This window comes from Bombina bombina, chromosome 3 (assembly GCF_027579735.1).
Source record: "Bombina bombina isolate aBomBom1 chromosome 3, aBomBom1.pri, whole genome shotgun sequence".
NCBI classification, from domain to species: Eukaryota; Metazoa; Chordata; class Amphibia; order Anura; family Bombinatoridae; genus Bombina; species Bombina bombina.
The window spans coordinates 1,075,107,644-1,075,135,479 of NC_069501.1; the positions used below are offsets into that span (position 1 = coordinate 1,075,107,644).

At 37.9% G+C, this 27,836-nt stretch overlaps 1 protein-coding gene across 1 annotated transcript in view; it reads left to right on the forward strand.

Annotated features, from left to right (window-relative positions):
- FNDC3A (fibronectin type III domain containing 3A) overlaps nt 1-27,836 on the forward strand; it is a 646,553-nt gene that overhangs the window by 435,137 nt on the left and 183,580 nt on the right. Inside the window, exons 5-7 of the mRNA XM_053708360.1 lie at nt 5,884-6,118; nt 18,773-19,039; nt 20,801-20,859. Of these exons, the coding sequence (XP_053564335.1) occupies nt 5,884-6,118; nt 18,773-19,039; nt 20,801-20,859 (561 nt within the window). The remainder of the gene's footprint in view (nt 1-5,883; nt 6,119-18,772; nt 19,040-20,800; nt 20,860-27,836) is intronic.

Here is a 27,836-nt window from a genome sequence, read left to right on the forward strand (position 1 = left end):
CCTTCAATTTAAGACAGTTGTTTTTGACTAAACCTCAGGCACCTCTACACATTTGTGTTATTCCTTTTTCCATTTCCCCTCGATCGAATGAATGGGGATTATGGGAAGGGGAGTGACATTTAATAGCTTTTGCTGTGGTGCTCTTTGCCTCCTCCTGCTGGCCAGGAGTGATATTCCCACTAGTAATTGATGAAGTTGTGGACTCTCCATATCCCGAAATAAATACTTTTATCAGGTAAGCAAAAATTTAGTTTTTTGGATAAACCTGTGTTGTGTTTGCAATTGTTTGATAACCATGAGCAGAATATTTTTGTGTATTCTTTTTAACAAAAGATCAAAAGGTTAAACAATAAAGACATATTTTCACAGCCATCTTTGCTCATATTTACCAAGGCTGCCAATATTAGTGGAGGGCACTGTATTTCTTTGCTAGTATTCACTACATCTATGCACTTTGTGGCTTGAAGGAATACTGATGGAAGGAAGGTACTTTCAGACCAGTTCTGGATGTGAAAGCTCTGAACAAATTTATCAGAATTCCTACTTACAAAATGAAAACTTTTCAGACTATTATACCATTTTTTCAGCAAGGTCAGTTTATGTTCTCAATAGATTTAAAGGGTGCTTATCTTCATGGTCCAATCCACAGGGATAAATACTGGTTTCTGAGGTTAGCCTTTCTAGACATGCATTTCTAGACATGCTACAGCTCTAAGAATTTTTACAAAAGTTCAGAGTGCTCTATTGTCTGTGATCAGATATTAGATTATTGCAATGTTTTCTTACCTGGGTGATATCTTGGTTCAAGCCCCATCTTTTCATTTAGCAGAATCTTACACCAATGTCAACAGCATGGATGGAAGATCAATTTTTCAAAGAGTTCTTTGGTGCCTCAGACAAGGGTTACTTTTTTTGGGTTTCAAATAGATTCAGTCTCCATGAGTCTTTCTTTAACAGATCAGAGAAAGTAAAAATTGGTGTCAGTCTGTCTGATCATTCAGTACCTCTCTTTTCCCCTCTGTTACTCTTTTGTGGAAGTACTGGGTCTCATGGTTGCAAGTGTCTCGAATCCTCTCATAGGCAGAAGACAATTTCTGTCTAGTCTCTGCAGTTCATATTCCAGAAGTGAGCAACTGGGAAGCAGATTTTCTCTGTCATCGGTCTCTGCATTAAGGGGAATAGTCTCTTCACCAGGATATGTGGATCTTTGGGGTCTCCTAGAGATAGATCTGATGAGTTCTCGTTTGAACAACAAACTTCCCAGGTACTTTGCGAGGTCCAGGTATCCTTCGGCAGAGTTTGTGAATCCTATAGTAGCTCATTAGTCATTTTAGCTTGCTTATCTGTTTCCTCCTCTTCTTCTCAGAGGGATTTCCAAGGTAAGGTTAGAGAAGTGGTCAGTAATCTGGATTACTCCAGTTTGGCTACGCAGGATTTGGTATGCAGATCTGGTTCAGATGTCCAGTTGCTCTCCTCTGCCACTTCCTCTGTGTCCAGACCTATCTCAAGGTCCGTTTTCCTTCAGATTTCAAACCTCTTAGTTTGATGGCATGGAGATTGAACGGTTATTTCTTAAACATAGAGGGTTCTCAGATTCTGTGATTGAGTCTTTAATCCAGGCTTGTAAGCCTGTGACTAGAAGAATTTATCATAAGGTTTAGAAGGGTTGTATTGCTTGGTGTACAGATCAGTATTACGAGTCAGGCAGGAAAGGGTTTACCGCTCACTTTTTTTCCGTGATTTTAGCTTACCCCAAATCCCCTTACGTCAATTGCGTATCCTATCTTTTTAATGGGATTTGCCTAACGCCGGTATTACGATCGTCTGAAAAAGTGAGCGGTACACCCTCTCCTGGCAAGACTCCTACCGCAAATAAAAGTCAGTAGTTAAGAGTTTTATGGGCTAACGCCGTAACATAAAACTCTTATCTAAAGTGCTAAAAAGTACACTAACACCCATAAACTACATATTAACCCCTAAACCGAACCCCCCCCCCCCACATCGGAAACACTTTAATAAATGTATTAACCCCTAAACCGCCGCACTCCCACCTTGCAAACACTAGTTACATTTTATTAACCCCTAATCTGCTGTCCCTAACATCGTCGACACCTACCTACATTTATTAACCCTTAATCTGCCGACCCCAACGTCACCGCTACTATATTAAATGTATTAACCTCTAAATCTGACCCTAACCCCAACCCCCCCAACTTAAATATAATTTAAATAAAACAAAATTAAATTACTACAATTAAATAAATTAATCCTATTTAAAACAAAATACTTACCGATAAAATAAACCCTAAGATAGCTACAATATAATTAATATTTACATTGTAGCCATCTTAGGGTTTATTTTTATTTTACAGGCAACTTTGTATTTATTTTAACTAGGTACAATAGTTATTAAATAGTTATTAACTATTTAATAACTACCAAGCTAAAATAAGTGCAAAAGTACCTGTAAAATAAACCCTAACCTAAGTTACAATTACATCTAACACTACACTATAATTAAACTAGTTAACTAAACTACCTACAATTAATTACAATTAAATTAACTAAACTAAATTACGAAAATAAACAAACACTAAATTACAGAAAATAAAAAAAAGAATTACAAGAATTTTAAACTAATTACACCTAATCTAATCCCCCTAATAAAATAAAAAAAGCCCCCCAAAATAATAAAAATCCTTGCCCTATACTAAATTACAAATAGCCCTTAAAAGGGCCTTTTGCGGGGCATTGCCCCAAAGTAATCAGCTCTTTTACCTGTAAAAATAAAAGACAATACCCCCCAACTTTAAAACCCACCACCCACACACCCAACCCTACTCTAAAACCCACCCAATCCCTCCTTAAAAAAACCTGACACTACCCCCTTGAAGATCACCCTACCTTGAGCCATCTTCACCCAGCCGGGCACAAGTGGTCCTCCAGAGGGTCCGAAGTCTTCATCCTATCCGGCCAGAAGAGGACCTCCAGACCGGTAGAAGTCTTCATCCAGGCTTCATCTTCTATCTTCATCCTTCCGGAGCGGAGCGGGTCCATCTTCAAGACATCCAACGCAGAGCATCCTCTTCATCCGACGACTGAATGACTGGTCCTTTATGTGACGTCATCCAGGATGGCGTCCCTTGAATTTCGATTGGCTGATAGAATCCTACAATCAAATCTTTGCCAGTTTGTGAACTTTTGATAACCAGACAAAATAGCTCTCGGAATTTTTTATTTAAAAAAAGAAAAAAGAAAGAACATAGGTTATTATAGAAAAGATGTACTAAGAGATCAACCAGCTGATTAGTCAGCAGTATCATCTAACTGCAGGAAAAAAATGTTAAGTAAAAACAAAGAATAGGCTAGATAATACTATTCAATTTACTGTAACATATAATGCTAAAAAATTATAAAGTAGGGTTAGAAAATAATAATCAGTATTAAAAGGCACTAAATAGGTGGCAAAGTCTCATTATGAATTAAATATTAATCTATTGACTAAATTAGTTGATTTTATTTAAAAAAAATGCATGTGACACGTTAATATTTATTAGTAAAATATAAATTATAACATATTTTCTTAATCTTTTTTATGACTTACTTTCTATATGAAGAACATTCTCTGTATTTCTATATTATTTCTGTTGTAGATATCCTTTTAATATTAATTTTGTTATCGTTCCATGGGCTGATCACTAGTTTGTATTTGTTTTGCCATTACCATTTAAATGTATATGTTACTGGTGTATTAGAAGCATAAGATGTTTATGTACAGTACATATTAGATTTATCCTCATCTTAATACAATGTACCTAAAATGAATGTGTAATATAAGGCAACATTTGCCATCTTTGCAGGCAGACAGGTTCGCAAGTAGTAAACCTGTCTGCCTTTAATCTCCACTTGCGATGTTGCATTGCACAGGGAAATTGTAATATTGCACAAGAGGTTTCTTATGCAATGCTGCCCCCTGCTCTGGAGTAAACAGTTGTGCAAGAGCAGGGAATGTCAGTCACCCCAAACAAGCGAGTGTCAAGAATATTGATCTCGCCACCTCTGAGGTGGTCGGAGAGGAAAAAGAAGCAGTTTCTGCTTCTTAAATATGTGGTAGTGAACCTGCTCCACATCTCCAAAAAAAGCGGAGAGTGCAGCTTCATAAATCTAGCCCATTATCATCTTCTTAAAAATGTCAGTATTGGTTGGACATTTGATATCAAACTTATTCACATACTGATATTTAACTGCTTGTTACTTGAAGTGGCAGAAGCCAGAACCTATAGGAAAGTGTCTGTGGTTTCTAAAAGAGATATCGTTTTATATGTTATATAAAATCTGCCAAAATGCAAAGCTGGTTCCTTTGAAGAACATTAAACTACAGCAAATCATGTTTATGTCCTGTTTGTTTTAATGTTTACAGCCCCACATCCTGCAGTCTGAAATTTGTAAACACCACAAACAATAAAATATGTTTTGTTAGTAATCTTAACCCCTTCCCACCGTTAGGACGTTCCATGCCATCCTAACCACGCTGGGCTGGAATGAGATTGCGGGCTGGAGGCGGTGCCCAGCGTCATAGGCACTCCTCCCTAACATAATCCCATCATTTAAATTATTACGATATAGACAAATAAGACCCGGCAGGAAGGGGTTAATTAGAGCTCAGGAAAAATAGACAATATTTAAAAGAAAATGAAAAAAAAGAATTAAGTTATGCTGTTGCGGACTATAATGTATTTTATTATGGTAGAATAAAGTTTGTTTACATTTTGCATGTGGAATAAAACTGTATTTCTTAGTTACCAATTATTTTTGCTCAAACACAAAGCGTTTCAATCCCCTAACATATGGTACTCGATTGTATAGCTGTAAAAATTAGTAGTTTAAAGGGACATTGTACCCATATACCCATATCAAAGCAAAAGTGTAATGCATGAGTATCGATTTAGATCAATAAACTATAGGATTGACATAATGAAAAGTGATAATAATTGTATATTTGTCTAGAAAGCTTTTGATTTACAGTGTGTGCAAGGCAATGCCGGGCTGCCCCTAAAACAAGGGCAGAGCAAAAACCTTTTGCAGCAAACCAAACCGCCAAAGTAATCCTGGCCGCCCACTTACTGCTGTTCAGACATAATTACCATAATTACTGTTGTACTGGCACCTAAGCTTTTTATCATACTTATTATATCAGCACTACTCCCACAATAAGATAAGAACCTCTGCTGTCAAAGTTAAAGGGACATGAAACCCCAAAAATTTATTTCATGAGTCAGATAGAGAATACAATTTTAAACAGCTTTCAGATTTACTTACATTAACTAATTTGCTTTATTCTCTTGGTCTTCTTTGTTGATGAAGCAGCAATGCACTACAGGGAGCTAGTTAACGCACTGAGTGAGTCAATAACATGAGGCATAAAATGTGCAGCCACCAATCAGCATACCTAGGTATCCTTTTTAAACAAATTATACCAACAGAACAAAACAAATTAGATATTACAAGTAAAATGGAAAGTTGTATAAAAACACATGCTCTATCTGAATTGTGAAAGGAAAAAAATAGGTTTCATGTCCCTTTAAATGTTGGAAAACTTCCAGCTTCTTCTATTAGTGCACACTTGCGTCATTCGTGAATTCCCGTGTATATGCAGTTCTGTTTGACACAAAAGGAGCGAGCAGGGCTAAGTAACAATGCATACTCACAGACTTATTCATTGTGGAGTGTACTCGTTTTTTGGAAAGGGGATGACAAAAAATGTAAACAGGATTTATGGAATTTTACGTTAATAATTGGGCCTTAGCTAAATAGTAATTTGAAGCATCGTATTTTATAAAAATGCATGAGTCCTCATTTTTTGTCTTTTCTTACACTTTCTAGGTGATAGAGGATAATGGAATGCGCAGAGTTGTAGTGGTCCCACAGCCTCCAGATTTCCACACAAGTGGTCATACTGTTATCCACCGGCCACCGCCTCCACTGCCAGGTTTTATTCCACTCCCAGCTATGATGCCTCCCCCACCTCGTCATATTTACACACCGCTTAGTGGCGCAGGAGACATTACTTCCCAGTACACCCCACAGTATCACCCTTCACAGGTATATGGAGAGCTGGGTAAGTAGTTAGTATAAAACTATTTTTTTATATTAATATATATATATAGTTAGATGTTTGGGAACAGTAATTGTTTGTATGCCACTGCTACTGGCATATTTCAGTTTTACATGTTTAGAAGGCACTTACTTCCCATTTCTAGTAATCATACCTTAAAATCAGATAGAAAACCAGTAAAGAAAATGACCTTTTATACAAAAAATATATAAATGTGCCTTGTTGGTAGTTCAATCCAGCCCATTCACTAACTTTGGAGATGCTAACATAAATTAATAATATGTCATATTATTAAAAACACATGTACTCAAAAAATACAAATGTACAAATGTTTGATGCACATGTCACTTACATATTGGCTTCCTAAAAACTCCTGTACCTGCAGAACAGCACATAAACCGCTCAAGAACGACACACAAACGGGTTCCAAGCTAAAATTTGCCGTTGTAAAATGATTTGAAGAACCTTACAGTACTTACAAGGCTTTTTAGATAATCTCACCAGACAAGCAAGCTTTAGAGAATACGGCTAAGGGGCCAATTCTAAAAAAAAATGCCGGTTTAGACGTGTTTTTCCACTCGCAGGGGCAGCCCTCACCGATTTAAAAAAAAAAAAAAAAAAAGGGTCTTGCAAGATGTCTTCCATATAAATAATGAGAGCTGTCTGTTGTGTAAAAGTTTGCAATAGAGGCAGTGGCGGATCCAGAGCCTGGTCTCGGGAGGGGCACTTCCAGATTTTTTTGTGGCGGCGGACAGAAAATAATGAGTGCTAATAGAACAGACTATTTTATCTCCCTTGCATGGGCTTGAATGGTCACAAACAGGAGCTTCTTCCCCCTGTTCAGACACTGCCTGCTGTTCGATGCTGCACTCTCTCAGACAGTCACAGACAGGGCACTGCCACTGAGAGTGCAGGGACACTGCTTGCAAGCCAGAAACAGCACACTGGGTGGTTAATAAGTAAAGGGGGGCCCCACGGGGGGGGGGGGGTCGGGTTTCAGTGTATAAATATGAAAAGGGAATATATAAAGGGAATAAAAAAATAGATGGAATGGGAAGATAGAAGCAATGAGAAGCACAGTATAGGAGGGAAAAAAGAATTGCAAGAATGAAAAAAGGAGGAGGGGAAGGAGGGAAGAGAGAAAGTCAATTGGAGGAAGTCAAGAGAAAAGGCAAAACTGAACTGAAATAAAGAATGAAAAGGTGCAAACAACAGCACGTAATTTTTGGTCATCAATCTGAAGTATCGCATCTCTGACCTCCTAACCTATTTCCTGCACACAGTGCACACACAACAGTAGATAATGGGGAACGCATGTGGAGCACTAAAATACAATGCTAGGGTTAGAAATTGAATAGTAGCCGCACGCTCCTATTGTAGGGTCAGATACAGATTCAGAATATACTAGGTGGGGATGAGTCTGTGCAACATGGCAAAACACAGAAAATGCCATTAAATAAGAAACCTTACACTCACTGTCAGTTATGCCCAAGCATGCAGCTCAGCACAGTCCACACCACTAAGTCGTGTCCTCAGTCCTCCTGTCTTCTTTCCTAGTTCTCCCCTACAGGCAGCTATCCTCACAGGCTCACCTCACAGTCTCACACGCGTGACTCAGCTGTCGGCTGAGCTCTCTTCCCGCCCAGACCTAGATGAGAGAGAAGAGAGAAAGCGACACACTCACAGTCACGTGATGTGTGAATCCAACACCGGATTAGCTCGAGGCTCCTTAGAGAACAGCCTCTCTGGAGAGCAGTAACTGCCGTAAAGAGCCTTAAGCACCACTGGGTGGCGCTGGCAGCTGTCTCTTGCGCCTCATAGGGAAATGTAGCAAGCCATCCATATTGCGCAATCTGCGGCGCCGGCGGAATAGGGAATAGGGAATCCCTCTCTCACTATATTCTCGGGGGGGGGGGGGGCAATTGCCCCGTTGCCCCCCCCCCTGGATCCGCCACTGAATAGAGGGTGAAGTACACAGGGAGAACACGGCATATGTTTAAACTATTATGCCTAATACAAATCTAATTCAGTGCGATGTACCTTAAAATCGCTGTTATTTTTGTATGCATGGGTTTTATTTTTATTTTTTTACTTAACAGTATGAATTTATATATGAAAATAGTGAAACAGAATTCAAATTTGAAATGCACAGTCCTTTTATTTAAAATGTATGCTGTGATTACACCTTATAGCTTATGAACTGGGTCCATTCAGTATATCACATATAATGGCAATGTGAAAACGCAAGCTAATCTAATAGAGACCTACAGGGAGATTTTCTCCTCATGGTTCTATAATAACCAGTTACTACATTACATCTCACACCACAAAAATAAAAAAGATCTGGGAAGGGAAACTACAATTTTTGAGAAGTTATGCATTCTACCTGTTGCCCCGACACACGTGATATCCAAATTATACAAAATCACAGTCAATACTGATCCCACAGGCCTCCCCTCCTATACACTTTCTTGGCATAGAGAGATAAACCAAGACATTGAAATAGACACTTGGCTGAGAGCCTTTAAACTAACTAAACTGTCTTCTGTATCTGCGAAAGTCCAGGAAATTCATTTAAAATTTGAATTCCCATGGTTTTTAACTCATATACGATTACGCAGGATGTTCCCCACGTTAAATGGTACGTGTTGGAGAGGTTGTAGAGAGGAGGGCTCTCTTCTTCATATTTGGTGGTCATGTCCGAGATTGAAGGATTATTGTACAGATGTTTTCAATACAATCTCTGAGATTGTGGGTATTCAGATCTCCAAATGCACCAGAAACCCTACTATTTTGTTCTCTACCCACACTATCAGTACTAGGCAAACAAGCACTACTATTGATAATGCTGACAGCAGCTAAAAAACTTATCCCAAGATACTGGAAAACCCAAACAATCCCCTCAGAGCAAGAATGGAAAGCTCAGATTGCTGACCTTTTGACATTAGAAAGATATCACTACCTAAAAACCCGTAAGTTAGAACAGTATGAAATGATGTTAGCGATCTGGAATAAAACAATTTAAAAATGTACCCTCATTCACCTTAACAGGGTTTTTCTTTTTCTTTTTGTTTTTTCTTCCTCTCCGCCCCTTCTTCTCTATGATCTCTACTTTCCTCTCTTTCCGTGTACTATGTTAGACCCCCTCCTACCAAAATGTGTTTACAGAGAAGACAATGCTTGAATATCGCTGTTTGTTTTACATATATTGTTAATTCAAGTTATCTGTTATATTTATACTGTATTGGCTATGTGTCAATTTTTGACATGAAACATGCATCATTGTCATTGTCGTATAATTCAATAAAGCTTATTTAAAAAAAAAAAAAAGTGTATGCTCTGATTACATTGTGTGTTATGTCACTGCCAGCATTTGACATTACACACTGTAGTGTATTGTAACTATATATATATATATATATATATATATATATAAATAAAAAAGACTGCATACAAACTTTCTAGCTTTTAATCAGATTGGTCAAAAGCCATGTTATAGTGCAAACCACAAACACATTTGTAACTTCTTTTTTTCTTAAAGGGACAATATACTCCAGACTTTTTATTGTTTAAAAAGATAGATAATCCCATTATTACCCATTCCCCAGTTTTGCATAACCAACATATGTATTCTATTAATATACTTTTTACCTCTATGATTACCTTGTATCTAAGCCTCTGCCCCCTTATCTCAGTTCTTTTGACAGACATGTATTTCAGCCAGTCAGTGCTGACTCCTAAATAACGCCACGGGAGTGAGCAAAATGTTATCTATATGACACATGAATTAGCGCTATCTAGCTGTGAAAAACTGACAAAATGCACCGAGATAAGAGGCGGCCTTCAAGGGCTTAGAAGTTAGCATATGAGCCTACCTAGGTTTACCTTTTAACAAAGAATGCCAAAAGAACAAAGCAAGTTTGATGACAAAAGTAAAATTGAAATTTTTTTAAAATTGCATGCCCTATCTGAATCATGAAAATTGAATTTTGACTAGACTGTTCCTTTAAAGGAAACAGTAATCACCTTGTAATTACAACATTTCTCTTGTTAAGTGTATCCAGTCCACGGATCATCCATTACTTATGGGATATTAACTCCTCCCCAACAGGAAGTGCAAGAGGATTCACCCAGCAGAGCTGCTATATAGCTCCTCCCCTAGCTGCCATTACCAGTCATTCTCTTGCACCCAACGAATAGATAGGATGTGTCAGAGGACTGTGGTGATTATACTTAGTTTCATACCTTCAATCAAAAGTTTGTTATTTTATAATAGCACCGGAGTGTGTTATTCCTTCTCTGGTAGAATTTGAAGAAGAATCTACCTGAGTTTTTCTATGATTTTAGCCGGAGTAGTTAAGATCATATTGCTGTTTCTCGGCCATCTGAGGAGAGGTAAACTTCAGATCAGGGGACAGCGGGCAGATTAATCTGCAAAGAGGTATGTAGCAGCTTATTATTTTCTGACAATGGAATTGATGAGAAAATTCTGCCATACCGATATAATGTAAACTCAACCTTAAATGCAGTAGCAGCAACTGGTATCAGGCTGTCATGTATGTATATTTTACACTTCAGTATTCTGGGGAATGGCACTTCACTGGAATTATACTGTATGCATTAAACTTTAGCCTAATTTGCAGGGACTAGCAACAGGCTTTTTAATAACACTCAATTTATTAATGTTAAACGTTTTTTGCTGGCATGTAAAATCGTTTAATTTTCTGAGGTACTGGGTGAAAAAATGTTTTGGGCACTATTTTTTTCCACTTGGCAGTCGTTTTATTTAATTTATGACAGTTTACTGATCTCTCTCACTGTTATGTGTGAGGGGGAGGGACCTTTTTTGGTGCTTTTGCTACGCATCAAAAAATTCAGTCAGAAGTTTATTGTCTCCCCTGCATGATCCGGTTCATCTCTACAGAACTCAGGGGTCTTCAAAACTTGTTTTGAGGGAGGTAATCACTCACAGCAGAGCTGTGAGATTGTAGTTGACTGTGATAAAAAAAAAAAAAACGTTTATTTCTGTATATTTTTTTTTTTTTCTGCTATCAGGGTTAGTTATCCTTTGCTAATGGGAGCAATCCTTTGCTAAAATTGTGTTTTTTACAAAGATTTGATGCTATAACTTTTCAGTTTATTAATTTTCAACTGTCATAACTTTTTCTGTGCTTCTTATAGGCACAGTACGTTTTCATATTATAGTAAATTACTTGAAAAGTATTTCCAAGTTGCTAGTTTATTTGCTAGTGTGTTAAACATGTCTGATTCAGAGGAAGATATCTGTGCTATATGTGCTAAAGCCAAAGTGGAGCCCAATAGAAATTTATGTACTAACTGTATTGATGCTACTTTAAATAAAAGTAAATCTGTACAAATTGAACATATTTCACCAAACAACGAGGGGAGAGTTATGCCGACTAACTCGCCTCACGTGTCAGTACCTGCATCTCCCGCTCGGGAGGTGCGTGATATTGTAGCGCCGAGTACATCTGGGCGGCCATTACAAATCACATTACAGGATATGGCTACTGTTATGACTGAAGTTTTGGCTAAATTACCAGAACTAAGAGGTAAGCGTGATCACTCTGGGGTGAGAACAGAGTGCGCTGATAATATTAGGGCCATGTCAGACACTGCGTCACAATTTGCAGAACATGAGGACGGAGAGCTTCATTCTGCGGGTGACGGTTCTGATCCAAACAAACTGGATTCAGATATTTCAAATTTTAAATTTAAGCTGGAAAACCTCCGTGTATTACTAGGGGAGGTGTTAGCGGCTCTGAATGATTGTAACACAGTTGCAATACCAGAGAAAATGTGTAGGTTGGATAAATATTTTGCGGTACCGGCGAGTACTGACGTTTTTCCTATACCTAAGAGACTTACTGAAATTGTTACTAAGGAGTGGGATAGACCCGGTGTGCCGTTCTCACCCCCTCCGATATTTAGAAAGATGTTTCCAATAGACGCCACCACACGGGACTTATGGCAAACGGTCCCTAAGGTGGAGGGAGCAGTTTCTACTTTAGCTAAGCGTACCACTATCCCGGTGGAGGATAGCTGTGCCTTTTCAGATCCAATGGATAAAAAGTTAGAGGGTTACCTTAAGAAAATGTTTGTTCAACAAGGTTTTATATTGCAACCTCTTGCATGCATTGCGCCTGTCACGGCTGCAGCAGCATTTTGGTTTGAGTCTCTGGAAGAGACACTTGAATCAGCTCCATTAGATGAGATTACACACAAGCTTAAAGCCCTTAAGTTAGCTAACTCATTTATTTCAGATGCCGTAGTACATTTAACTAAACTTACGGCTAAGAATTCCGGATTCGCCATTCAGGCACGCAGAGCACTGTGGCTAAAATCCTGGTCAGCTGACGTTACTTCTAAATCTAAATTGCTTAATATACCTTTCAAAGGGCAGACCTTATTCGGGCCCGGGTTGAAAGAAATTATCGCTGACATTACAGGAGGTAAAGGCCATGCCCTGCCTCAAGACAGAGCCAAACCTAAGGCTAGACAGTCTAATTTTCGTTCCTTTCGTAATTTCAAAGCAGGAGCAGCATCAACTTCCTCTGCACCAAAACAGGAAGGAGCTGTTGCTCGCTACAGACAAGGCTGGAGACCTAACCAGTCCTGGAACAAGGGCAAGCAGGCCAGGAAACCTGCTGCTGCCCCTAAGACAGCATGAATCGAGGGCCCCCGATCCGGGAACGGATCTAGTGGGGGGCAGACTTTCTCTCTTCGCCCAGGCTTGGGCAAGAGATGTCCAGGATCCCTAGGCGTTAGAGATCATATCTCAGGGATACCTTCTAGACTTCAAATTCTCTCCCCCAAGAGGGAGATTTCATCTGTCAAGGTTGTCAACAAACCAAATAAAGAAAGAGGCGTTTCTACGCTGCGTACAAGATCTTTTATTAATGGGAGTGATCCATCCGGTTCCGCGGTCGGAACAAGGACAAGGGTTTTACTCAAATCTGTTTGTGGTTCCCAAAAAAGAGGGAACTTTCAGGCCAATCTTGGATTTAAAGATCCTAAACAAATTCCTAAGAGTTCCATCGTTCAAAATGGAAACTATTCGGACAATTTTACCCATGATCCAAAAGGGTCAGTACATGACCACAGTGGATTTAAAGGATGCTTACCTTCACATACCGATTCACAAAGATCATTACCGGTATCTAAGGTTTGCCTTTCTAGACAGGCATTACCAGTTTGTAGCTCTTCCATTCGGATTGGCTACGGCTCCGAGAATCTTCACAAAGGTTCTGTGTGCTCTTCTGGCGGTACTAAGACCGCGAGGAATTGCGGTAGCTCCGTACCTAGACGACATTCTGATACTAGCTTCAAGCTTTCAAACTGCCAAGTCTCATACAGAGTTAGTACTGGCATTTCTAAGGTCGCATGGATGGAAGGTGAACGAAAAGAAGAGTTCTCTCTTTCCACTCACAAGAGTTCCCTTCTTGGGGACTCTTATAGATTCTGTAGAAATGAAGATTTACCTGACAGAAGACAGGTTAACAAAGCTTCAAAATGCATGCCGTGTCCTTCATTCCATTCAACACCCGTCAGTAGCTCAATGCATGGAGGTGATCGGCTTAATGGTAGCAGCAATGGACATAGTACCCTTTGCACGTCTACATCTCAGACCGCTGCAATTGTGCATGCTAAGTCAGTGGAATGGGGATTACTCAGACTTGTCCCCTACTCTGAATCTGGATCAAGAGACCAGAAATTCTCTTCTATGGTGGCTTTCTCGGCCACATCTGTCCAGGGGGATGCCATTCAGCAGGCCGGACTGGACAATTGTAACAACAGACGCCAGCCTACTAGGTTGGGGCGCTGTCTGGAATTCTCTGAAGGCTCAGGGACAATGGAATCAGGAGGAGAGTCTCCTACCAATAAACATTCTGGAATTGAGAGCAGTTCTCAATGCCCTTCTGGCTTGGCCCCAGTTAACAACTCGGGGGTTCATCAGGTTTCAGTCGGACAACATCACGACTGTAGCTTACATCAACCATCAGGGAGGGACAAGAAGCTCCCTAGCAATGATGGAAGTATCAAAGATAATTCGCTGGGCAGAGTCTCACTCTTGCCACCTGTCAGCAATCCACATCCCGGGAGTGGAGAACTGGGAGGCGGATTTCTTAAGTCGTCAGACTTTTCATCCGGGGGAGTGGGAACTTCATCCGGAGGTCTTTGCCCAAATACTTCGACGTTGCGGCAAACCAGAGATAGATCTCATGGCGTCTCGACAGAACGCCAAGCTTCCTCGTTACGGGTCCAGATCCAGGGATCCGGGAGCGGTTCTGATAGATGCTTTGACAGCACCTTGGACCTTCGGGATGGCTTATGTGTTTCCACCCTTCCCGATGCTTCCTCGATTGATTGCCAGAATCAAACAGGAGAGAGCATCAGTGATTCTAATAACGCCTGCATGGCCATCCTGTCCACCTTGGTCGCTACCTCTGAAACAGGACCTTCTGATCCAGGGTCCCTTCAAACATCAAAATCTAATTTCTCTGAAGCTGACTGCTTGGAAATTGAACGCTTGATTTTATCAAAACGTGGTTTTTCTGAGTCAGTTATTGATACCTTAATACAGGCTAGGAAGCCTGTTACCAGAAAGATTTACCATAAGATATGGCGCAAATACTTATATTGGTGCGAATCCAAGAGTTACTCATGGAGTAAGGTTAGGATTCCGAGGATATTGTCTTTTCTACAAGAAGGTTTAGAAAAGGGTTTATCCGCTAGTTCCTTAAAGGGACAGATTTCAGCTCTGTCCATTCTTTTACACAAACGTCTGTCAGAAGTTCCGGACGTTCAAGCTTTTTGTCAGGCTTTAGCTAGGATCAAGCCTGTGTTTAAAACTGTTGCTCCACCATGGAGTTTGAACTTAGTTCTTAATGTTTTACAGGGGGTTCCGTTTGAACCCCTTCATTCCATTGATATCAAGTTGTTATCTTGGAAAGTTCTGTTTTTAATGGCGATTTCCTCGGCTCGAAGAGTCTCTGAGTTATCTGCCTTACATTGTGATTCTCCTTATCTGATTTTTCATTCAGACAAGGTAGTTCTGCGTACTAAACCTGGGTTCCTACCTAAGGTCACTAACAGGAATATCAATCAAGAGTTTGTGGTTACATCTTTGTGTCCTAATCCTTCTTCGAAAAAGGAACGTCTGCTACACAATCTAGATGTAGTCCGTGCCCTGAAATTTTATCTACAGGCAACTAAGGATTTTCGACAAACGTCTTCCCTGTTTGTCGTTTATTCTGGTCAGAGGAGAGGTCAAAAAGCTTCGGCTACCTCTCTCTCCTTTTGGCTTCGTAGCATAATACGGTTAGCCTATGAGACTGCTGGACAGCAGCCTCCTGAAAGAATTACAGCACATTCTACTAGAGCTGTGGCTTCCACTTGGGCCTTTAATAATGAGGCTTCTGTTGAACAGATTTGCAAGGCTGCAACTTGGTCTTCTCTTCATACTTTTTCCAAATTTTACAAATTTGACACTTTTGCTTCTTCGGAGGCTGTTTTTGGGAGAAAGGTTCTTCAGGCAGTGGTTCCTTCCGTATAAAGAGCCTGCCTGTCCCTCCCGTCATCCGTGTACTTTAGCTTTGGTATTGGTATCCCATAAGTAATGAATGATCCGTGGACTGGATACACTTAACAAGAGAAAACATAATTTATGCTTACCTGATAAATTTATTTCTCTTGTAGTGTATCCAGTCCACGGCCCGCCCTGTCACTTTAAGGCAGGTAATTTTTCCATTAAACTACAGTCACCACTGTACCCTATGGTTTTCCTTTCTCTGCATGTTTTCGGTCGAATGACTGGTAATGGCAGTTAGGGGAGGAGCTATATAGCAGCTCTGCTGGGTGAATCCTCTTGCACTTCCTGTTGGGGAGGAGTTAATATCCCATAAGTAATGGATGATCCGTGGACTGGATACACTACAAGAGAAATAAATTTATCAGGTAAGCATAAATTATGTTTTTTCTGCAGTCTTTCAGTAGATTAATATATCAGTGGAGTCAGAAGGTTATCAGAAAAGATTAACACCTTCTGTGCTGTAATTTTACATTTTTCAATGGTAAAGATAGATAAGCTGCAGATTAGAGAGAGATAAGTGTCAGAGTTAGGTTATACGAAGCTTGCCATTTGCTCTTTCAGTTTTCACTGAACTGGAAACGCCACAATTTTCAGATTTAAATAACAGGAAAAGGGTAAAAAATAAATAATGAACATATATTGTTAAACTGTTTTACTATTTATAGCTAAAGGGATATAAAACCCAAAACATAATCTTTTGGGATTAAGATAGAACATACAATTTTAAACAACTTTCTAATTATCAAATTTTCTTTGTTCTTTTAGCATCTTCTGGTGAAAAGCAGGGTGTATGCTTAGGAGCCTGACCATTTCTGGAGCACTATATGGCAGCAGTTTTGCAAGAATGTTATTCATTTGCAAGAGCACTAAATGCTAGCACTATTTCCTACCATGTATTGCTCCAGATACTTATCTAGGTAGCTCTTAAACAAAGAATACCATTGGAACAAAGCAAATTGGGTCAAATTGAAACTTTTTTAAGCAACTTTCTAATTTACTCCTATTATCACATTTACTTCATTCTCTTGGTATCTTTATTTGAAATGCAAGAATTTAAGTTTAGATGCCGGCCCATTTTTGGTGAACAACCTGGGTTGTCCTTGCTGATTGGTGGATAAATTCATCCACCAATAAAAAAAGTGCTGTCCAGAGTACTGAACCCAAAAAAGATTAGATGCCCTCTTTTTCAAATAAAGAGAACGAAGAAAAATTGATAATAAGAATAAATAAGAAAGTTGCTTAAAATTGCATGCTCTTTCTGAATTACAAAATAAAAAATTTGGGTTCAGTGTCCCTTTAAGCATTTTAAATTACAATCTCAAAAGGGACAGTCATCACCATAATTTGTGTTGTTTAAAAAGATAGATAATGCCTTTATTACCCATTCCCCAGTTTTGCATAATCAACACAGTTTTAATAATACACATTTTACCTCTGTAATTACCTTGTATCTAAGCCTCTGCAAACTGCCCCCTTTTCTTTCCAATGGCATGGAGAGTCCATGAATCAATTCTAATTACTAGTGGGAATTCAAGTCCTGGCCACCAGGAGGAGGCAAAGAACACCCCAGCAAAGCTTTAAGTATCCTCTCACTTCCCACAATCCCCCAGTTTTCATTGCCTTGTACATCAGGAGGATGTGCGAAGATGGTGTCTGAAGATGTTTAATCCTTTTATGGGTAGTTTCCCAGCAAGCAAGGATTGGGCTTATGCTGTGTCCATGTAATCCTCTTTAGTAAGAGTTGTGGTGGCTTTTAGCAGTTGGAAGACGGCAAGGTAGTCCTTGCTTCCCTTCCAACATTTATGCTACCCCTATATAGAAAACCCCACCCTTCCATTCTGTGTCCTCTAGCTTGGTTATTGGTTCCCACTAGTAATTAGAATGGTTTCGTGGACTCTCCATGCCAGGAAAAAAAAGAATTTATCAGGCAAGCATAAATTATTTCAGTTCTTTTGACAGACTTGCAGTTTAGCCAATCAGTGCTCACTCCTAGGTAACTTCACGTGCATGAGTTCAATGTTATCTATATGAAACACATGAACTAATGCCCTCTAGTGGTGAAAAACTGCATTCATATTAGAGGCAGCCTTCAAGGTCTAAGAAATTAGCATATGAACCTCCTAGGTTTAGCTTTAAACTAAGAATACCAAGAGAACAAAGCAAAATTGGTTATAAAAGTAAATTGGAAAGTTATTTAAAATTACATGCCTTATTTGAATCATGAAAGATTTTTTTTTTTTACTTGACTGTCCCTTTAAGTACCTAAGATCTGCAACTATTTTTTTTGTTCATATTCTTCTCGTAAAATTTCTTGCTTTGTTCCAACAAAGCTTATAATAGAAAGCATAAAAACACATAAACAAAATGTTCTCTAATGAATTTCTGGTGAGCTCTTTAAAAATAAAGCCCTTGATAATGTTTGTGAGAAACAGATGTTCAGAACTGAGAACTAGATCTTTTGAGAACTGTGCCACTTTATCAATCAAAATCTTAAATGCTTTTAATGGCAAAGTGAGATGTTAATGCTCAAATTTAGTTTTGTTCACAAACTAAAATGGCCCTTTTTTGTATTTTTATTACCAAAATGTTCTCCTTGCATCAAGATGAAGTGTGTACTTGAATTCATTCTCCTATATTCCTGCTAGTTTTTTTGTTTGTTTTTTAGCATCTCTTGGAATAGATATAATGGCAATTATTGTATAATATTAATTGGTTATGTAGGCCAATAACAAATCTATGAAGTTAGTGCTGTGTGATATTTTTTAAGGTGCATCTTTCATCTAAAACAGTGTTTCCCAAACCCAGTCCTCAGGACCCTTAACAGGCCAGATATTCATTAGATCGTAACTAGAGCACAGGTGAAATAATCATCTGATGGGTGAACTGATTGTTTCACCTGTGCTCTAGTTAAGACATAATGAATATCTGGCCTGAGGAAGCATCCTGAGGACTGGGTTTGGGAAACATTGATCTAAAAATTATTCTTCTATGCATTTTTCAATACCAACCATTTGGTACTTAGGCTAACTTTTCCCTTTTTTTAGACTCTATTTCTACACATGGAAGATCGAACTTAAGAGATGAAAGATCCAGTAAAATACACGAACGATTACAGAAGAAGTTGAAAGACAGACATGGTGGGCAAAAAGATAAATTGAACAGCCCTCCCTTTTCACCTAAGAAATGCTGTTCTCCAGAAAATGAATCAAATGGACACGTTAAAGGGCAGAATGTTATTAGTGTTACTACAGGGCAGTCAAAGAACAAGCACAAAGGAAAATCTGGTCCTCAAGAGGAGACTGAAACACAAGGTAATTGTATGCTCTTCTCATTGCTAAACGATTAACTGTTCAGTTTGTCTATGGAGTTATAGTTCCCTATTTCATAAGCAAAACTTTACTATACCAGCAGCAAAAAAAGTCTTGTTCTTTCTGAACCTTGTTACTGAGATGCAGCCAATCCTGCTTTTCTACACTTGACAATAGTGTATTTATTTGCAGTATTTAAGTATGATATTGCTCTCTTTTTTTGTTTTGTTACATGTTATACATTATCCATTAGTTGGTCTGTATGATCTGGCTAAAATAATATGTTTAAAAGACTTAAAGGGATACTAAACCTGATTTTTTTTTCTTCATTATTTAAATAGATCATGCAATTTTAAGCAACTTTCTAATTTATTTCTATTATCAAATGTTCTTCATTCTCTTGCTATCTTTATTTAAAAAGCAGGAATGTAGAGCTTAGAAACCAGGCCCATTTTCGGTTCAGCACCATGGATAGCGCTTGCTTATTGGTAGCTGACATTTAGCCACTAATAAGCAAGCATAACCCAGGTCCTGAACCAAAAATGGGCCGGCTTCTATGCTTTACATTCCTGCTTTTTAAATAAAGATATCAAGAGAACGAAGAAAAATTGATAAAAGGAGTAAATCAGAAAGTTGCTTAAAATTGCACGCTATATCTGCATCATTAAAGAAACATTTTGGGTTTAGTATCCCTTTAATGTCTTCTCTACACTCGTTTCTACCTGCGTACTAAAATATGTAATGTTTTTTATTTTTCATTTTTAAAATATCTTGTAAATTACAATGTTTAAATGAAAAAAATAGTTTTTTTTTAATAATTAAAATGATGAAAACAAGACATTTTGACTTATGTGCATGGTCAACTTTGCACACAAGTATTGAAAGTGTGTTTCTGGAAAACCTCTAAAAATATGGAATGGCATAAATCCCAAAATGTATGATACAACCTATTTTAGAACTCTGAATAAAATATGAGCTGGTTTGTAATGTCTGTTCGCCTACCTGCCTGTCTGTCTATCTAATTAGCAGAATGTACCAAATGTAGCACCATTCATATACATAAAATATATTATACTGGAAACCAATAGCAAAAGTTATGGTAGCATGAACATTATCAATAATAAAACAAATCAATAAATAATCAATTGATAAGTAAAATTACCATAACCCTCAAGATTAAGGAACCCATTCTTAATAAAATGATTAAGCAGTAATGATATGTCACCAATACTACTCGAAACTCAAGATAAACAGGACATCTATAACAACCTTATAACTAGAAGTAAGCAAATGAAATTAATATAAACATACACATTCAAACATATAAAGAAAAATACAATGAAGAAAAATATAGAAATACATGTGATAAAGAAATAAATAATTGTATCGGCCTTTAAAATGTATTTGAACTTTAAAAGCCACTAGCTGTGTAGCGTATACTCCAAGCCAAGGAATTTCTCAAAAAGAGAACAGAAAAATAGATGCAGCAATGGCATTTTAGCAGATAGAAGCTTGACAGAACACGTGTAGGAAGCTAAAGAAGTATAAATATGAACATAATTTGTCTAAGATAAAACATTAAAATAATACATTTCTGCTTTATTTGGTATCGCATGAGCATAAAAGTCTACTTGTTGCTGACTATGTCTCTAACTTTATAGCATAATTGACAGTGATTCTAACCATATTAAAGATTTTGTTTTTAACTGTATAAGGATATATTGCCATTGTCTTACGTTTTTTTTTTTTTCTTTCCTATTAAAGAAAAGGATGAAGAAACAAAAGCACTAGAAACTCAACTTTCAAACATGTCAAAGCCAACTGTAAGTTATAAACTAGTTATACATGTTTAGTTTCTAATCTAGTTTACTTTGGTTCAATTCAGAATTGGCTATACCGCAACCTAATATTTTATGTGTACTTAAACATCCAGGTATCTATGATTAATCTACAAATCAGAATCAGAATGTCCTTTGCATTTACAGCTTCTCTTACTTTTATAGCTTCAGTTTTGAGGTTTTGGTTAATGTACATTATTAGCAGCGTTGTACGGTATGCAAATGCACATTAAGGGCTAGTTTACAAGTGATGCGCTATTTAGCACTTTCGCTTGAGCGTTAACACCACCAAGAGTAATATTTTTGTGCGTACGGGTTAGCGCATGTATTACAAGGTTTAAAGTAAGGACCTCAGATATTATGACCACACTAACTTATTCTCCTCATAGACTTCAACGGAGAGCTCTGAAGAAAAAAAACCGATCCCTATAGAAAATATATGTGTATGTGTGTGTGTGTATATATATATATATATGTGTATATATATATATATATATATATATATATACATTTCAAATTAACATCAGATACATAAGGAGAAATGTATATTTAATAATAAAAACGGGGGAAAAAATATAGGTGAAGAAAATTTGAATGAAAAATATGCATAATGCGGTTCGTGTTTCGCTCTTTAGGACTAACGTGGTTCGAGTTAACGCACATGAAGAATTTGTTATCTTAAGGCATGTTCTGTAGATAAAATAATAATTACAAATAATTATAGATACTGTGATTGTATATGTGTGTACATTTTTGAATATTTTAAATTGAGTAAATACACAATGCACCTTAAGATAACTCATGTTGAGTTAGCGCACATGAAGAATTAGTATAATCCTGTTGGGTTTGCGCACATAGATATAGATACAGTATCTCACAAAAGTGAATACACCCCTCACATTTTTGTAAATATTTTATTATATCTTTTCATGTGACAACACTGAAGAAATGACACTTTGCTACAATATAAAGTGGTGAGTGTACAGCCTGTATAACAGTGTAAATTTGCTATCCCCTCAAAATGAGTCAACACACAGCCATTAATGTCTAAACCGTTGGCAACAAAAAGTGAGTACACCCCTAAGTGGAAATGTCTAAATTGGGTCCAATTAGCCATTTTCCCTCCCCGGTGTCATGTGACTCGTTAGTGTTACAAGGTCTCAGGTGTGAATGGGGAGCAGGTGCATTAAATTTGGTGTTATCGCTCTCACACTCTCTCATACTGGTCACTGGAAGTTCAACATGCACCTCATGGCAAAGAACTCTCTGAGGATCTGAAAAAAAAAAAGAATTGTTGCTCTACATAAAGATGGCCTAGGCTATAAGAGGATTGCCAAGACCCTGAAACTGAGCTGTAGCATGGTGGGCAAGACCATAAAGTAATTTCAAAGGACAAATTCCACTCACATTGCTACAGAGGTTGAAGGGGTGGGTGGTCAGCCTGTCAGTGTTCAGACCATACGCCGCACACTGCATCAAATTGGTCTGCATGGCTGTCGTCCCAGAAGGAAGCTTCTTCTAAATATGATGCACAAGAAAGCCAGCAAACAGTTTACTGAACACAAGCATAATAAGGACATGGATTACTGGAACCATGTCCTGTGGTCCGATGAGACCAAGATAAACTTATTTGGTTCAGATGGTGTCAAGCATGTGTGGTGGGAGTGTCATGGTCTGGGCCTGCATGAGTGCTGCCGGCACTGGGGAGCTACAGTTCATTGAGGGAACCATGAATGCCAACATGTACTGTGACATACAAAATGAAGAAAAGCATGATCCCCTCCCTTCGGAGACTGGGCTGCAGAGCAGTATTCCAACATGATAACGACCCCAAACACCTCCAAGACGACCACTGCCTTGCTAAAGAAGCTGAGGGTAAAGGTTATGGACTGGCCAAGCATGTCTCCAGACCTAAACCCTATTGAGCATCTGTGGGGCATCCTCAAATGGATGGTGGGTCTCTAACATCCACCAGCTCCATGATGTTGTCATGGAGAATTGGAAGATGACTCCAGTGGCAACCTGTGAAGCTCTGGTGAATTCTATGCCCAAGAGGGTTAAGGCAGTGCTGGAAAATAATGGTGGCCACACAAAATTTTGACACTTTGGGCCCAATTTCAGGATTTACACTTAGGGGTGTACTCACTTTTGTTGCCAACAGTTTAGACATAACAAGTTAAAAATAAAAATTTTTCCTGTATGTGAAGAACATTGGAATGTTAAATATTTACAGTAAATACACATTAAAGAACATTATTAAATATTATATTATTTAGACATATATAAATATAATAGCCCTTTCCAGTCAAATACCTTGTTATATACGATATACCTTTTGAATCTTAATATTTATATCACTCATTTTATAAGATAGTGTTTATATGAGTGTAACAGTTTATTGTAATGTATTTATGTTGTGTTTTGTGCAACTCTTATTTTTTCCCTAACCCGCATGGTCTTGAGTTGCCCTAATCCAACGTAAATTTGATTGCGCTCAAGCTTACCCGTTTACTTTCAACTTGCAATATGCACTGAAATTTAATGCACCTGCAATATTTTGATATTACTTGCGCAAAAGTTAGCGCACCACTTGTGATCTAGCACTAAAAGTCTTTTAAAAGACATCTATCATACTATTTGCTACACCACGCATTTGAATTTCTCTCCTACTTTTTCTTTGTCCATCTCTCGCTTGTCTGTCTTTCACCATCTTTTGTTCTTTTGCGATCACAATGTGATCAGTGAAATGGCAACATTAAAAATAGGATCTCTTAAACGGACTTGAAACCCCAAATTTTTCTTTAACAATTCAGATAGAGAATATAATTTCTTTCATGTAATTGGCAAGAGTCCATGAGCTAGTGACGTATGGGATATACAATCCTACCAGGAGGGGCAAAGTTTCCCAAACCTCAAAATGCCTATAAATACCCCCCTCACCACACCCACAATTCAGTTTTTCAAACTTTGCCTCCTATGGAAGTGGTGAAGTAAGTTTGTGCTTGATGATTTCTTCTATGATAAGCGCTTCTAAGCATTCTGAAGCCCAATTCCTCTCAGAGTACAGTGTTTTTCAGAGGGATGTGAAGAGAGTATCGCCTATTGATTTTATGGTTTCCCTCACGGGAAATCTTTTCAAGGGTTCTCTGTTATCGGTCGTAGGGGTTCATCTCCTACCTCCCTTTTCAGATCGACGATATACTCTTATATACCATTACCTCTGCTGATAGTTCTCAGTACTGGTTTGGCTATCTGCTATATGTGGATGGGTGTCTTTCGGTAAGTATGTATCATTATTTAAGACACTCTCAGCTATGGTTTGGCGCTTTATGTATTATATAAAGTTTTAAATATATATATTTTACTTATATTTGCCATGAGTCAGGTGTATGTCTATTTCCCTTTGCAGTCTGGCAGTTTAATTATGGGAATCATGTTTTACCTGGGGTATAGTTTTTTCAATTTGACTTGTTTTTTCTTTGAAAACTTGCAGGCAAATTAGGCTCGCGAGGGCGCAAAATGCTGTTATTTATTGCACGAATATGTATCCGTAATGACGCAAGTTCGTCATTTCTGGCGTCTTAGTTGATGCTAGGTTGTTTGACGCGGATTTGTGTTTGTTATGACGCAAGTTGCTTCATTTCCGGATGTTGTTTTCCTTTTGCATCGTGCGTCATTCTTGGCGCCAAAAATTTTATTTATATTTTACCCCACTTACTATATGCTCCTTCCCTTCTTTATGCTCAGAGGGCTATGCTATTTGCTTTTTTGTCAATTTACCCCACTTACTATATGCTCCTTCCCTTCTTTATGCTCAGAGGGCTATGCTATTTGCTTTTTTGTCAATTTTAGCATTTGCATTTTTCCCCATTCCTGAAACTGCTATATGTGGAAATAAGATATTTCTGTTTAAATGTTATTTTTTTCTTTTACATTTTAGAAGATGTCTCAATCTGATCCTGTCTCAGAAGCTGCTGTAGGAACCATGCTGCCTGAACACAGTTCTACCAAAGCTAAGTGTATCTGTTGTAATCTAGTGGAGATTATATCTCCGGCTGTAGTATGTAACAGTTGTCATGATAAGCTTTTGCATGCAGAAAAGGTTTCTATTAGTGCTAGTACGGTATCTGTTGTTCCTTCAACATCTAAAATACATGATATCCCTGTTGATATGAAAAATTATATTGCTGATGCGATACAGAAGGCTATGGCTGCTATACCACCTTCAAATAAATGTAAAAGGTCTTTTAAAACTTCTCATAATGATGATGAAATTTGTAATGACCGACATCATACTGACATATCCACTCTGATGAGGATCTCTCTGATTCAGAAGACCCTACTTCAGATATTGATACTGATAAATCAACTTATCTTTTTAAGTTTAAGTATATTCGTTCTTTGTTAAAAGAAGTATTGATAACTTTGGATATTGAGGAGTCTGGTCCTCTTGATAATAAATCCAGTAAATTATTAAATTCTGTTTATAAACCTCCTGTGGTTACTCCAGACGTTTTTCCTGTTCCTGATGCTATTTCTGATATGATTGCTTGGGAATGGTCTAAGCCTGGTACTTCTTTTGTTCCTTCTTCAAGGTTTAAAAAGTTGTATCCTTTGCCAGTAGCTAAATTAGAGTTTTGGGTAAAAGTCCCAAAGGTTGATGGGGCTATTTCTACTCTTGCTAAATGTACTACTATTCCTATGGAATATGGTACCTCTTTTAAGGATCCTTTAGATAGGAAGATTGAATCTTATCTAAGGAAAGCTTATTTATATTCTGGATATATTCTCAGACCTGCAATTTCTATGGCTGATGTTGCGGCTGCGTCAACTTTTTGGTTGGATAGCTTAGCACATGTGGAAAAAGATTCTGATTTGCATAGCATTCTTTGTTTGCTTCAACATGCTAATCATTATATCTGTGATGCTATTTTTGATATCATCAAGATTAATGTTAAATCTATGTCTTTGTCTATTTTAGCTATAAGAGCTTTATGGCTCAAATCATGGAATCTGACATGGTATCTAAGTCAAGATTACTATCTCTTTCATTCCAGGGTAATAATTTATTTGATTCCCAGCTGGATTCTATTATTTCCACTATTACTGGGGGAAAGGGAGTTTTTTTGCCCCAGGATAAAAAGTCTAAGGGTAAATCTAAAGCTTCTAATCGGTTTCGTTCCTTTCGTCAGAATAGAGAACAGAAAACAACTCCTTCCCCTAAGGACTCTGGTTCCAATTGGAAGCCATCTTCGAGTTGGAATAAATCCAAGACTTATAAAAATCCAAAGCCAGCCCCTAAGTCTGCATGAAGGTGCGGTCCTCAATCCAGTTCTGCTGGTGGGGGGCAGATTGAAATTATTTCAAGACGTTTGGGCAGGTTCCATTCAGAATCATTGGATTCAGAATATTGTCTCTCAGTGGTATCGAATAGGTTTCGGAATAAGACCTCCTATGAGAAGATTTTTTCTTTCTCACGATCCAACAAATCCTGTGAAAGATCAAGCATTTCTGAAGTGCGTTTCAGATCTAGAGCTTTCAGGAGTAATTGTATCAGTTCCACTTCTGGAACAGGGTCTGGGTTTTTATTCAAATCTATTAATTGTCCTGAAGAAGGAAAATTCTTTCAGACCAGTTCTGTATCTGAAGATTTTGAATCAATTTGTAACAGTGTTAATTTTGTCGACTAAAACTTGACTAAAATGAGCACAAAACTAAAGAAATTCTGATGACTAAAATACGACTAAAACTAAAATGGCATTTTAGTCAAAAGACTATGACTAAAACTAAATCAAAATGGCATTTTAGTCAAAAGACTATGACTAAAACTAATCAAAATTTGCTGTCAAAATTAACAGTTTCTAAATTTGTGTCTATACTGCATGTTTAAACCTTAATACAATTAATAATAATAGGTGTTATGTTTACTCCTGGAGTATATAATGAGTTTGGAAATTATAGAGAAATACTTAAATAATACATTACATTTTAACTAAACCCCTTAGATTTTAGTCAAATAAAATCTACTGGAGATTTAGTCGACTAATATCAACTGAACTAAAACAATTCAGATGACTAAAATACGACTAAAACTAAAATGGCATTTTAGTCAAAAGACTAAAACTAAGACTAAATTGAAATTTGCAGTCAAAATTAACACTGATTTGTAAGGGTCCCAACTTTCAAGATGGTGACTATCAGGACTATTCTGCCTTTTGTTCAGCAAGGTCATTACATATCCTCAATAGACTTACAGGATGCGTATCTTCACATTCCGATTCATCCAGACCACTATCGGTTTCTGAGATTCTCTTTTCTAGACAAGCATTACCAATTTGTTGCTCTTCCATTTGGCCTAGCAAAAGCTCCAAGAATCTTTTCGAAGGTTCCCGGTACCCTTCTATCTGTAATCAGAGAGCAGGGTATTGCAGTGTTTCCTTATTTGGACAATATCTTGGTACTGGCTCAATCTTTTCATTTAGCAGAATCTCTCACGAATCAACTTGTGTTGTTTCTTCAAAAATATGGTTGGAGGATCAATTTACCAAAGAGTTTCTTGATTCCTCAGTCAAAGGTCACATTTTTAGGTTTCCAGATAGATTCAGTATCCATGACTCTGTCTGTAACAGACAAGAGACAAATTAAATTGGTTTCTGCCTGTCGAAACCTTCAGTCTTGATCATTTTACCAACTGCTTACATTTTTCCCCCTCTAGTTCTCCTTCCAAGGGTGATCTCCAAAATCATAATGGAACAATCGCATGTGTTTTTGATAGCACCAGCATGGCCTTACAGGTTTTGTATGCAGATCTTGTCCAGATGTCCAGTTGCCAACCTTGGCCACTTCCTTTAAGGCCAGACCTTCTGTCTCAAGGGCTGTTTTTCCATCAGGATCTCAAATCTCTAATTTTGAAGGTATGGAAATTGAATGCTTAGACATAGAGGTTTCTCTGACTCAGTGAT